This window comes from Daucus carota, chromosome 8 (assembly GCF_001625215.2).
Source record: "Daucus carota subsp. sativus chromosome 8, DH1 v3.0, whole genome shotgun sequence".
Classification (NCBI taxonomy): domain Eukaryota; kingdom Viridiplantae; phylum Streptophyta; class Magnoliopsida; order Apiales; family Apiaceae; genus Daucus; species Daucus carota.
Window position 1 is genome coordinate 12,997,512 of NC_030388.2, and position 12,627 is coordinate 13,010,138.

Sequence of the window (12,627 nt, forward strand, 5' to 3'; positions counted from 1 at the left end):
CCGAATCTGCTTTGTCTACGAACAAGGAAGCTATCACAGCTATAAGTGATGCAACTATGAATCTCATGGAGAGTTCGATCCTGGCGATGGTTATGGCAACTTGGAATTATATGAGATTTATACACTCTGTTAAGTGTTAAGTGATGGTTGTGGCAACTTGAAATCATATGAGATTTATACACTCGTCCCTCGCACAGGCACTCGTACTAGTTTTAATTAAATTAATTAAAAAAAGCCAACAGAACTGCACTTAACTTTGCTACGAGTTGCAGAGAGAGAACTTGATCAATTCTCATATATATGGCAACTACAGCATTTCAAGTGCGACCAAACTATAGAACAATTGCTTGCGGATAACAGCTACTAACTTCCAGCTTCATTGATCCCCAAAATTGCCTGGATTTGTCAAACTTTGTCTGCATTGTAGCCGTAAACATAGCTGCCCATGTTTCGTCACTTCCTTCAACACTGAGGTCGTAAGGCACTGAGAAACTGTATCAAGCAATTGATATTGGTAAACATTAATCAAGATCTAGCAAAACTAATACACTGGTAAAGAGAAAATGTTCATGATAACAACGATATTGCCTTTGTGGTATATAAAGAATTGATTAAATAATACTTGCTTCAAAAATTACATCAAGGGAAACAGAATGGTTTGACTTTGCCAAAAAGGAGGTAAAAACAACTCAATTTCCCCGCTAATAAATTTATCAACCAATAAAAGTATAAGGCCACAGACCACTTGCCTGTCCGTCTAGCTGCAATAGTTCAGCATAAGTAACAGGAAAATGACTGCTAAAATATAGTATTGATCATTCTCATTTTAGTAATTTAAAAATACTACAGTAAGTGAGAAAGTTACCTACTTGTCAGTAATTGGAACTGATTAATCTTATATATATTCAGACTTTGGAATTTTAACTTTACACTTCAGACAAATTTAAATATATATTAACGGAGACCAAGATTTAATAGGAATCAGTTTATATCTCAAAAAAAGAGTTTTTTATTACTAATTGACAGAGCTTTAAGGACAGGTAAAATCACTATGTTGACAAATTTATGTTCTCAAAAATAATTAATTAAGAGTATAAGAGTAAACATCTTAGTCATGGGAGAATATGGCCATTCTGAATACTTATTTTTAGGATAATTATCCAGGATATGTACCTCCTATGAACTACAAGTCTACAAGAATGCAGCATATATTTTTAGCATCCTCTTCTCATTCAACCTAAATACCTAATAAAAACCACTCAACTCTTTTCATTGCAAACAAAGTATCTTAAGTGGTGCTCGAATATTCTCTATCACAACTAGTCAAGTACTAGGTTTGAATAGTAATAACTACTGTTCTGAAAATAAATCCAAAACTCGGGAATCAAACTTAGTAGGCAGAGGCTTTACATAGTAATTTAATAATTACTCGGATTTGATTAATCAGACCAATAATGAGAGATTTAATTTCAATACATAACTGATACCCATGTAGATACAATTTTGTTATATATACATAGATAAGTCTTTATGCATGTAATATAAAGGGGTCCTTTCGTTTGTGATCTTCAGGTATTCAGGATGAGTTTTGCTTAATCTAAACCATACCGGTGTTTGGTAAAAAAAAATATAATTTCACACTTATACCTCAAGTCCTCAGGGTATGAGTGAGTTCTCATTATGCGGGACTGTGGTTTAGTCAAGCATGGGTCCGAGGAATTAATTATTTTCATCTCTATTTATACAATTACATGTAAATATTTGGTACAAAATTAAACAATGTCTCGAACATATATTAAAATATTGATAAAAACTAATATTTAGATATAATTAATTAATGACCCAAAAAATATTTTAAATCAACCATATTCATTTGACCACTCAATCAAACACATGGTATCGGAAATGTTAGAGTCACAAACTAGTAGTTAAGCACCTAAGATCCATTATACAAAATAATGAGGTATTACTAAGGATGTTGCACATCATATTAAGGCAGGATGGCTTAGATGGAGGGCTGCCACAGGAGTGTTGTCTGACAAAAGGGTATCTTTGAAGTTGAAGGGTAAATTTTATAGAGTAACAGTCAGACCTACTCACCTACATTAGTCTATGATTCCGGGTGGGTGTGGGCCACTGAGAAAGGTTGAAGAACATAGGTTAGAGACCGCAAAAATGCCTATGTTACGTTGTATTTGTGGCTGCACAATGGTGGATCACATACCAAATGATGTTTTTAGACGAACGTTGAATGTGGAATCAATTTCCAAGAAAGCAAGGGAGGGTCGATTGAGGTGGTACAGGCATGGGAGGGTTGATTGAGGTGGTACACGCATGTTCGTCTTCGACGGAAAACAACCCCAGCTAGAAGGGTTGACAACATATCAGTTAGGGCGGGAAAGAAAGAGGGGTAGACCAAATGGGCTGATGACTAAGCATGGGCATGAAGGCTTTAAATCTCACAAGTGACGTGAGCTTAGATAGGGCTGCTTAGCGACGTCATATTAAAGTTGTTGAGTCTAATTCTTAGGGCTATACGGTGGGTTGGGCTGTACAGATTTACCAATTTAGTGTATTTTCCTAGGTGTTTGTGTATGCTTATATCCTAGGAAGCATGGGTGCGGGTGCGGGTGCGGGGATACGCGGTGCGGCGATACGTAAATTCGTGAAATTTGAATATATGGGGATACGGGTGCGGCGGGATACGGTAAATAAAATAATATTTTAATTTTTATATATATATAATATATTTAATATTTTGTTAATTAATAAAAACTTTCATTTAAAATACTGTATTTTTAATTTAAACATATATTATTTAAATTCCAGTTCGGGTAACATTAATTATAAAAGTTCACCTTATGTTTATGCCTATTTAAGTAGTTTGTTTCATACTTCATTTTTCGAGGCAACTCATTCAGTTTATTAAAATATTGTAACTGGGAGACCATGTTCACGTGACTGGCTACTAGTACTACTCCCCTGTATAGTTACTTTTGCTTCTTCCCAGACAGAGATACATAAAGTCAACACTGATAATTCACATTCACATGTATCTTTACATACTAATAAACACACAAACATAAGCATACATATATTCACCACGAAGAACGAATGAAGAAGGCAGAAGAAGAAGCTGGCTGATGGTGGTCGGTCGGTGCCGGAGACCCAAAACAATTACCAAAAGTGCCCCTCCCGCACCCCCTATTCCGCACCCCCGCGAATCCCGTTAAAGAAATACGGCGACACGCCAGCTGGCGCACTCCGTGCGTATGCCGCCGCACCCCCGCGCACCGCCGCACCCCGCCGCACCGGGTGCGCAGTGCACCACCTGAGGGCCGCACCCCTGCTTTCTAGCTTATATCACACACACACACACACACACACATATATCACTCACTATATTTGTCATGCAATAAGCCACTGAGGTCTTCACGAAAAAGTCCCCTTACTCTTTTGGGGTATGGTTACGTACATCTTACTCTTCTCTGGACTCCGCTCTAAGCAGGACATACCGGATATATTTGGTTTGTTAAACACATAATATACGTATAAATTACACTCCATTTAGAACCAAAGATCAATATACACTTCATTTTTCATAAAAACTAATTTGATAAGATTAGAATCACCGGATTTAACAATAATAAAGCATAACATATCAAATCCAACATCAAATCTCATCTAAACATTAAAATCAAATATGACAAAATCATTGAATCATGCATTGAATCTTTCATACATTTCTGAATGATTAGATTCACACAAAATCATGTTACGTTTAATTCAATTTTTTTGTTAATCTCATGTTATTGAATAATGCTAATTGGCTTAAAATTAGAATCCAAGACAAATTTTTAACTACATTTGATAGTAGATTCCATAGTGTTCTTTATTGTTCTTTATCTAAGGGTGTTCTATATTGAGGAACAACCTATATGTGCGTGTGTATATTTTCATCGGATTTTCGGTTTGGATTGGGTTTCAGTTTGGTACACATAAAATCCATATCCAAACTCTTTTTGGTCTAAAATTAAATCCAAATCCAAATCCAATATTTCGGGTTCGGTAATATCCAATCAGATCGAAACGGATCGGATATCCCTCAAATCAAATTTTTTTGCCATACCTAGCATTGTAAAGTTAATGGCATAGTAAAATAATAAAGAAGCGTAGGTACTAAGATAGCACCAGGTTCCACATGCGGACCCTGACACCTTCCCAGTACACATGTTTAAAAGTATATACATTTTGTGGTCAGATAATCAAAAATGCAAAATTTTACACTTAATACATACTTACTGCCCTTTCAAATTAAACAAGTACCAGTAAGGCTTACAAGCAGATCCCAAAAATATATCTTCCAAGTTTTATAATTTGTTACAGCCACGGGTGTTGAATTAGTAAATGTAACAAACAGCTTAGACAGCAGCTAAGAAGATATTTGCTCAATAGTGATTTTTAGGAACCTACCTCATTAGTTCTTCTGGCTGAGATCCTTTGCTAAAGGTTCCATTCCTGCAACAATGTTGAACTCAATACAAGAAAGTGGATGCTTAACAGTTCTAATTTAAAATTGGCATGATAAGTGCACTAAACACCGAGGCACAACATAGCACCATCCTGATACTAGAACACACTAGTCAATATGGCTGATGCAGATACTATATCGAACTATTACTTCGTTGAAATCATCCTTTAAATCAAATACAAGTCTAAGCAAATGAATTTGTTTGGATAAGTTAAACAAATGTAAATATATGTAAATAATTTTTTTACAAACCTGGTGACCAAGATTCTGTAAATATGTAGAGATTGTGTTGAAAGATTGTATATAGCATCTGAAATACGCTCCCTGCTGAATAAATACACCACAGGGTAACCAAGAAGCCATCTGTACCATGTTTTAATATTAATTTAAATCAGAACCAACTTTAATGTCAAGGAAAAATATAAAAGTAGACTAGTTCATCAAAACAGAATACACAACAAAATAAAAAGTCAGTATCACCGAGGTGACCAAGTTGCCACCAACTCGTGAAGGAACCCGGCATTTCTAACTATGCAGATTATTGACATTTATCAGTGTTCAGTACAGCTCATATGTGAGCTTATGCACTGATAAAGTATATACTTACTCACCATCTTACACATCATGTTCAATGCTAGGTCAAAAGTTTAGCTCATTGAATTAGTTTACTTGGAAAATAGAAAAAAGGCAGTAAATCATGTTGGTATCGTGCAAGATTATTATGAGCAGTGTAAATTGAAAATTCGACTAACAAAAATATTAGTTAGCGCACACGGACCACTGATATGGGCATCAAACCAATGATACTATACAATTTTGAATGATATACTAAATTACATACACCAACAACTAAAATTAACTAGTTTCAGTTTTTGTACTGAATTTCAATTCCAGTGCATAAATTATGCACAACATAATTTATATATTCGACACAAAACATCAAAAGAAACAGTTGAAAGTCTCCTGTAGTATATCGTAAAAAGAGGTAATGCAAGAGTGAATATTTGTAGAATTACCCATTCAGGGTTGGCACAGTGATAAGCGTGTCCTTCATACAGCTAGTGAGATCAATAAATTCAGAGGCACTAGTGGACGATTCACATGTAGTCACTGTATCTGTTGTGTGACATTGCAAGTGATCAGGAGGTTCTGTAGCATGATGAGGAAAGGTTGCAGCAAACAATTCCTGAACTGCTGTAAGCTCATTTAGCAGAGCACTATTTTCAGCTTTGGTTATCATCTGGAATGACCAAATACACGAGAGTGAGAGGAAAGTAATGAGCTATTCTATTGACAAGAGTATATATATTGTACCTTTGGAGGATCTTGTTCGATGTCGACAAAATGTAGTTGTAGTTGGGAGTTGAAAGTTGAGTAAACAAGCTCTGCCAGGCCATGAACATGTATTAAATAGATCATATCATCTATAGTCATGACTCTTAGATGCTTAAATAATGAAGACTCCTGAAAAGAAAAAAAAAATTACTAAGACAAAGGGGGCGTTTGGATTAAGGTTGGGAATGGGAATCAAAAATGGCCGTTAATGGGAATGGGAATGGGAATGATATGAAAAATCGAGGGGTGAGAAGTGTATGATTTAACCACCTAAAAAAATTGGGTTTCTCACTCCATACCACCGAATAACTAATCCAAACACTTGTGTATGGGATTGAAGTTCAAACTCATTAACCATGAACCAAACACCCCGAATTCTTTTGTTGAGAGTTTAGTAATGACTGGGTGTAGCTACCTTGTGACAAAGCCTAATGAATGCACAGAGTTGATGTGTGAGCTCAGGCATCTTTCCCCCATAGTCCACCATAATAACTGGCCTCATCCCAGAACACAAGGCCAGTAAATCTATTCCAACAAAAAGTATCACAATCAGGATGGATCAAATCTTCAAAATTCAAATTATACGAGTAATTAACCAGTTAACCTGTTTGGAGACGCCGCATACAAGGGGGTCTCAGCCGCCATTTCATCAAACACAGACTACCACGCACCGTTTCTATCACTTCTTCCATGCCACACTCCTGCCTGCCTTTCCTTTATGCCGTGTGCTTTGCTGTGCCTCTTTTCTTCCACTTTATTTCGTAGTGTTATATGTTCATTATTTTGATGGATTTATTTTTTATTGAATTTTTAAACTATTCCTTTCTAAAAATAAAAATTAATTTTTTATATGTTTCTAAATATTGTTAACATATTTTATAAGTTTGAGTCAAAATACCAATTTCATCATTTGAAAAAATAACAAGAAAATTAATTACAAATGAATAAATCATTTAGCGGAAGGGGGTGCGTATCATTCTTGAAATGTAAAGATAGAGGGTGCGTCGTGCGAGTTGAGTTTCTCAAAATATGGGTACAATATCGTTTTTGAACGATAGTTAGAGGGTGCGATATACAATCAACTCTAAGTATAATGGCTTAAGTTTCGTGGAGACTCTGAGCATGTTTGGCAATCATAAAAGCCGGCTTACGAGGGCTTTAAGCTGCTCTGCACCTATTTGGGAACCGAGCATTAGAGTGGGTTTAAAGTCCAAAACAGCCCAAAAGCCAGAAATCTCTCATAACTACTTCTCAGCTTTTCTCCGTATGGACTAATTTTTTCTCTTCTATCTTTCCTTGCTCTTATTTCCCCCCTTTTGATTAAGTATTGACTCTATCCATCTTATTACTCTTTTGGCGATAGTTTACTACTTTACTGAAGTTGCAGTTCCTACACTAATATGTATTTTTTATTTTTTATTTTTATTTTGGTTTATTTTAAAAAATTAGTCAAAATCTATTTTAAATCAAAATTAATCAATCACTATTACTCCTTGAAATATAAGTATTTTGACTTTTTTCACGCATTTTTAAGTCATTTGACCGCATGTTATAAATCATTATTTTTGAAAATTTTCTTTTTTGAATAAAAATATAAACCTTATATTTTTATTTAAAAAAATAAAAAATATTGATTTTTAGCATGTGGTCAAAGGACTTAGAAATGAGTGCAAAAAAGTCAAACGACCTCTATTTCAAAAGGCAAGGAGCATTAACTTTAAGTCAAAAGCCGCTTTTAAGTCAAGATTTACCAAACACTGCGATTAACTTTAAGTTCAAATACCCCAAACACACACATGTAACTTTAAGTCAGAACTTTCACGTTTAACTTTAAGTCACATAAGCCAACTTTAAGCCATAAGTAATTTATTTTAAATTCACCCAAACATGCTCTCTATTTGGTTGGAGTATTGAGGTCCTTAATCTTGACCCTCCATTATTACACTACAATCCAACTGTTGTCTTTTTTCTTCTTTTTTTAAAATAAAACATAAGTCATACTGTGTACAACTATTTTTGTATATATTATATTGTACAGTATATTTTATTTTGTTACACTCAGTTAGGTGAGACGCAACAGTTTTAGATTGCAGTTACTTCGTATATATTATATTGTACAATATATTTTATTTGTTTATCACTTTATTCACATTGACTACTTCTCTAGTATCTATTTGTTCCGGTGGTTGGCAACACAGAAGACATGCATCAAATATTCGGAAAGCAGAAGAACATTCAAAACTTTACTTGTGTGTATACTGTAAACATGAACTCATTATCGTTGTTTCCCAACAATTTGCAATCTGTGGACAGTTTTCCAACTCTCGTCCACTACTTTTTCCCTTGTTCTATGAAAGTGGTAAATTCTTCTGCAACCGTGTGTTTATCTCCGGTGCTTGTTGATTTGATTCTGAGGAGAGATTTTAGGAGGATATTTGACCTGTAACTGTCAGTTTTAATGCCCCATTAAGTGGGATTGTGTTGTATGTATAATATATGAACATCAGAACATACGGAGTAGTTATCTTAAAAGTATAATTGTTATCCACGCATCTTTCGTATCTACCGTTCATTGATGTTTTAATCCAAGAGTGATAGATAAGGTATCCAAATACTCTAAATAAAACAAACTCTAAGGAACCCACTCTAAGTATAATACAATATCTATTTCTTTGATTACATCTTCTTTCTTTTTTGACAGGATAGAAGAGCCGGTAACCAGCTCAAGAAATAATAAGAGAGATAATAGGAGAGAAATCACGGCGCCCAGTTCAGATGGTTGATAGAAACCCAATCAAGAGGGAGCAGATCATGAAAAACTTGTTTTGCAATTCAATATTTAGGAGCATTATAACGACGAAGCATAAACGAGAATACAATTGAAAATTGAGATGCTATATTTTTTATATCATCAACTTCAACGGTATAATTACAAAAGGGATCAATGTCCGAAGATAAAAGTTATATAATCATTTTTGCAATCTGATTCAACAATTGCATAGGATAATTGATGATTACTAATGGTTTGACATGCTTCTTGAATAGCTATTAATTCCACCTAAAGTGGGGAAACAGCTTGAACACAACAACTCAATCCATTGACAAACTGTCCCACATGATCTCTCCCTGTAACTCCAATAACTATTGAGCCATTCTTAAAATTTCATCACAATTAAACTTCACCTTACTCATAGGGGGAGGGATCCGCTGCAGTGAAGAATTGACTTTGGAGATTTTAGTCTCTATATATAATATTTTTAATGAAGATAAAGATTCTATTTGAGCTTGGTCACTAAACTTGATGATCGAAATTAGGCAAACCGGAAGATGTTCATAAACGAATTTTTTTCAAGACACCCACAGAGACCATCCTAAAAAAGCAAATTTCAAAAGGAAATAAAAGACATCCTTCTTTGACTCAAACATCGATATCATAGAAGATAACCATTAAATAATAGAATTTAGAAGCAGGGAAGAGATCATAAAAGATCTAAAGAAGATGAAAAATCAAAAATGGCAAGTCCAATCACACAAAAAAAGCATGCGCTCTACACTTCAACTTTGTTGTTACAAATTGGACATAAAGGACAATGAGATTATTTTCTTCTACAAAATTTTCCTTTGTTATCAAAGCATTCGAGCAAGTTCTCCACAAGAAATATCTTAATTTTGGCGGAATAAAGATGGATCATAAGCAGCATGCTGCTTAGAATACTCTTTACGGCTTAGAGCAACATAATAAACAAATTTACTTGATTATATCATTCCACCGTCTTTGACGTGACTAAATGGGGAGGCTGAGCCGGATTTTGATCGGGTTAATTTGAAAAATATAAGAACTGAATCCATCCAAACGGATCACAAAAATCTTACAGTAGCATGTAAGAATAAGTTGGACGGACAGTAGCTTGTAAGAGTAAGTTAAAGGATGTCGTATACAGGGCATGTTTGTCCAAGCTTTCTTTTTCAAATTTGAGGGCTTTTTTTAAAAATAATAATAATAATTATATCTTTATAATTTTATAGATATAAATGTTAAGGAGATATTTTATAATTACTATTTGACAAAAAAAAAAGAGCTTGTTTCATAAAAAGATCTAATTCTTCGTAGTGTGAAGTTAGTTTTTTTTTGCACTTGTTGACAGACGGCTGTCTTTACAAAAAGGATACATAACATTTTGAACTGTAAATAAGAGGATAATTGATGCTTACATTTAAATACAAGTATGAAACAGTGATGCACACATAAGGTGTCCAGCCAAATTATTACCCCTGCAACAAAGATCCTTTTGCTAAATGTATAGATAGCTCACATAATGCATGTATGTATACATGTGTACACCAATACTTATTATTCAGTGTATACATTATATCCATAACATCTTAAAATGTACTTGAGAGCTTGAAGAAGCCGAATTATATTTAAAATCAAGGGTTTAAAAAGGACTATCATCATGCATGACATAGTGCTGGAGATGTCAACTTAACCAAGATCAGGCACCGTAAAATGTCCATCATCGTCGTCATCTTGAAATTCAAGTCTAGGCTTCTTGGAAGATGGCATGTAGTACTTGGTTGGCCAGTACGAGTTGCTATTGCTCAACTGATATGATGGAAGCTGAGGAACTTCAGCTGCTTCTGAGGCCTTCTGAGCAACTTGTTCACCAAAAGCACCAATGCCCGTGAACCAGTCGAGCTCCCCGAATTCAAGTTGCTCTTTCTGCAAAGTTTGGAAAATGGAATCAGAATTCTGCTTGCTTTGTTAAAACAAATGGAAGGACGAGAGGAATGGACTTAAGGTTACCTTGTCAGAGGAATCAAAATCTGAGAAATGTAGCAAGTCATCGAATTCCCATGTTGGTGAATTGATACTGGAAGATTGTTGTGCAGGTGTTTTTGTTGCAATTTGCTGTGCTTTCTTACTCGGTGGAGGCGGCTCCAGCTGCGTTGTCTCAACCTCATCCGGGACTTTGGACTTTAGGGCTACTTGGATCCCGGTTGCTAAAAATCTCTGGTGGTTTGCAGCTAGGCTACCAGCCGAATGAATTGGTTCATCACAATCTTGACAAAACAAAGCTCTGTCTTCAACGCAGAATATGAAAGCTGGTTTTTCCTACAGATATATAATTCAATATAAGAACACCGAAAGGCAAATCGAAATTGGGATGTTGAAAAAACTTTGATTAAATATACTAGTAGCATCGGCAACATAAAAACTCAAGTGGAGAACGTTAAACTTCATAAGATATAATTAAGCAATAACAAGACCCCTCCCTTTATAATTACACCTTGACTTAAAAACCGAAAAATTCATTATACACCCCCTCCCCCAAAATATAAGCCCACAAGATGAATCCATAACACTTGATGCGGTGAATTAAGATTTTATAGATATTTCACATCTCGAAGGGGTGCTCGGGCTTAAGCACTCCCGGCTCCTATAATTTTATCTTATTTATAATATAATTTAAAATATTATATATTTAAACCCCCTCTAAAATTTTAGTCTACCATACTAAAATTTCTTTTTCAACTATATTATACAAAAAATTTTGTATCATATAAACTATTTTATATAAATGAAACCCCCTCTAAGTGAATTTGTGGATCCGCCACGGAATTGATCATAACACAACACTAAGGGTGAAGTAAGAAATCATAAATATTGGATCGCGAATATGTTCTCAGTGAGATCTATTATGAGTAGAATTTTATTTAAGCAGTAAATCCCAAATGTTTGAGTTAATCAGGTATACAAAGTGAAGAGCAAAGCATGTGAGAATTCATGTGATGCATAGTATATACAGTTAAAGCAAAAAACATAAAGTTGAGCATCAAACTGATCACTGTATAATTAGCAAAGTTTCAAATTTACCACTCATAAATTTGAGATCTCAAACTGGCCACTTTCCACATGAAATTGCTGATTTGCGGTGATAAATTTGAAATTTAATTAGTTTGTGACAGACCTAAAAAATGGCTAATTTGAGATCCACCGACTGACTTGAAAGTGATCAATTTGAGACTCTACTTTTACCGATTTGACACTTTGCTAATTATACAATAGTCAATATAATACTACTTAATACCCAAAAACATAATAAAAAAAAATAGAAAATTACTTGACAAATATCACAGGGAGGGAGCTTGTTGGAGAGATTTTGAAGAAGCAGCCTGTGGTGTTTGCTTGCAAGCTTGTTTGCTGCATGAACCTCAACATCACACTTAGCACAAAGGGCTGCCTCGTCTGCACAGCATATCAGAGTTGCTGGTGCTTTCTCACATACATCACACTGTATCTTCATCCTTGTTTATATAAAAGATTCAAGAACTAAGCACATCCAGGGGTGTTTAAGAGACCTTGGGGTTTAGAAGAGTAAAGTAGAAAGTATTAGAGCGAGCAAGAGAGAGACAGATATAGAGGAGAGAAAGTAGAGTGAATGGAGCAGGGGATTTAGAAAAGATGGAGATAATGTTTGAGATTCTGCCTATCAAATACATGACTCTGCTTCAAACACCACAGCTTTGTGGGACAGGTTTGTGTGTGGTCTGAAGTGAACCCTGCTTCTTGTGGCCAACAGCAGTTCGACCACTCACACCTGTGACTTGTATGCTTACATAATCAAATGCATCTTTCATTTGGGTGCTGCAGTCGACTGCTGGCTTAACCAACATTTAGTTTATAAGCCGTTGGATAAATATCTAGCGGTTCAGATTATAAAAAAAAATTATATGTCTAGCGTTTAAAAAGTGGTAGACAG

The 12,627-nt window shown here is 35.0% G+C and overlaps 2 protein-coding genes across 2 annotated transcripts; both read right to left on the minus strand.

The window, feature by feature from the left end:
* Nucleotides 1–204: 204 nt before the first annotated feature.
* Nucleotides 205–6,618, minus strand: LOC108197641 (uncharacterized). The gene is made up of 7 exons (XM_017365311.2): nucleotides 6,471–6,618; nucleotides 6,282–6,391; nucleotides 5,846–5,995; nucleotides 5,548–5,771; nucleotides 4,784–4,894; nucleotides 4,474–4,518; nucleotides 205–492 (listed from the first exon to the last, which is right to left on the minus strand). Exons 1-7 carry the CDS (start codon nucleotides 6,556–6,558, stop codon nucleotides 333–335), a joined length of 888 nt encoding a protein of 295 aa, XP_017220800.1. The 5' UTR covers nucleotides 6,559–6,618; the 3' UTR covers nucleotides 205–332.
* Nucleotides 6,619–10,033: 3,415 nt separating this feature from the next.
* LOC108197100 (B-box zinc finger protein 24) lies at nucleotides 10,034–12,377 on the minus strand. The gene is made up of 3 exons (XM_017364607.2): nucleotides 11,989–12,377; nucleotides 10,671–10,979; nucleotides 10,034–10,586 (listed from the first exon to the last, which is right to left on the minus strand). The coding sequence occupies exons 1-3, from the start codon at nucleotides 12,169–12,171 to the stop codon at nucleotides 10,350–10,352; spliced, it is 729 nt and encodes a 242-aa protein (XP_017220096.1). The 5' UTR covers nucleotides 12,172–12,377; the 3' UTR covers nucleotides 10,034–10,349.
* Nucleotides 12,378–12,627: the final 250 nt, after the last annotated feature.

What these genes read in the sequence shown, in the direction of transcription:
- LOC108197641 (XM_017365311.2), bottom strand. Translation starts at nt 6,558, where the DNA reads ATGGAAGAAGTGATAGAAACGGTGCGTGGTAGTCTGTGTTTGATGAAA. An exon ending in TCGAACAAGATCCTCCAAAG is followed by an intron (nt 5,772 to 5,845) that starts GTACAATATATA and finishes TGGTCATTCCAG; the next exon opens with ATGATAACCAAAGCTGAAAA. An exon ending in TACAGAATCTTGGTCACCAG is followed by an intron (nt 4,519 to 4,783) that starts GTTTGTAAAAAA and finishes ACATTGTTGCAG; the next exon opens with GAATGGAACCTTTAGCAAAG.
- LOC108197100 (XM_017364607.2), bottom strand. Translation starts at nt 12,171, where the DNA reads ATGAAGATACAGTGTGATGTATGTGAGAAAGCACCAGCAACTCTGATA. An exon ending in CTCCCTGTGATATTTGTCAA is followed by an intron (nt 10,980 to 11,988) that starts GTAATTTTCTAT and finishes ATATATCTGTAG; the next exon opens with GAAAAACCAGCTTTCATATT. An exon ending in ATTTTGATTCCTCTGACAAG is followed by an intron (nt 10,587 to 10,670) that starts GTAACCTTAAGT and finishes CAAACTTTGCAG; the next exon opens with AAAGAGCAACTTGAATTCGG.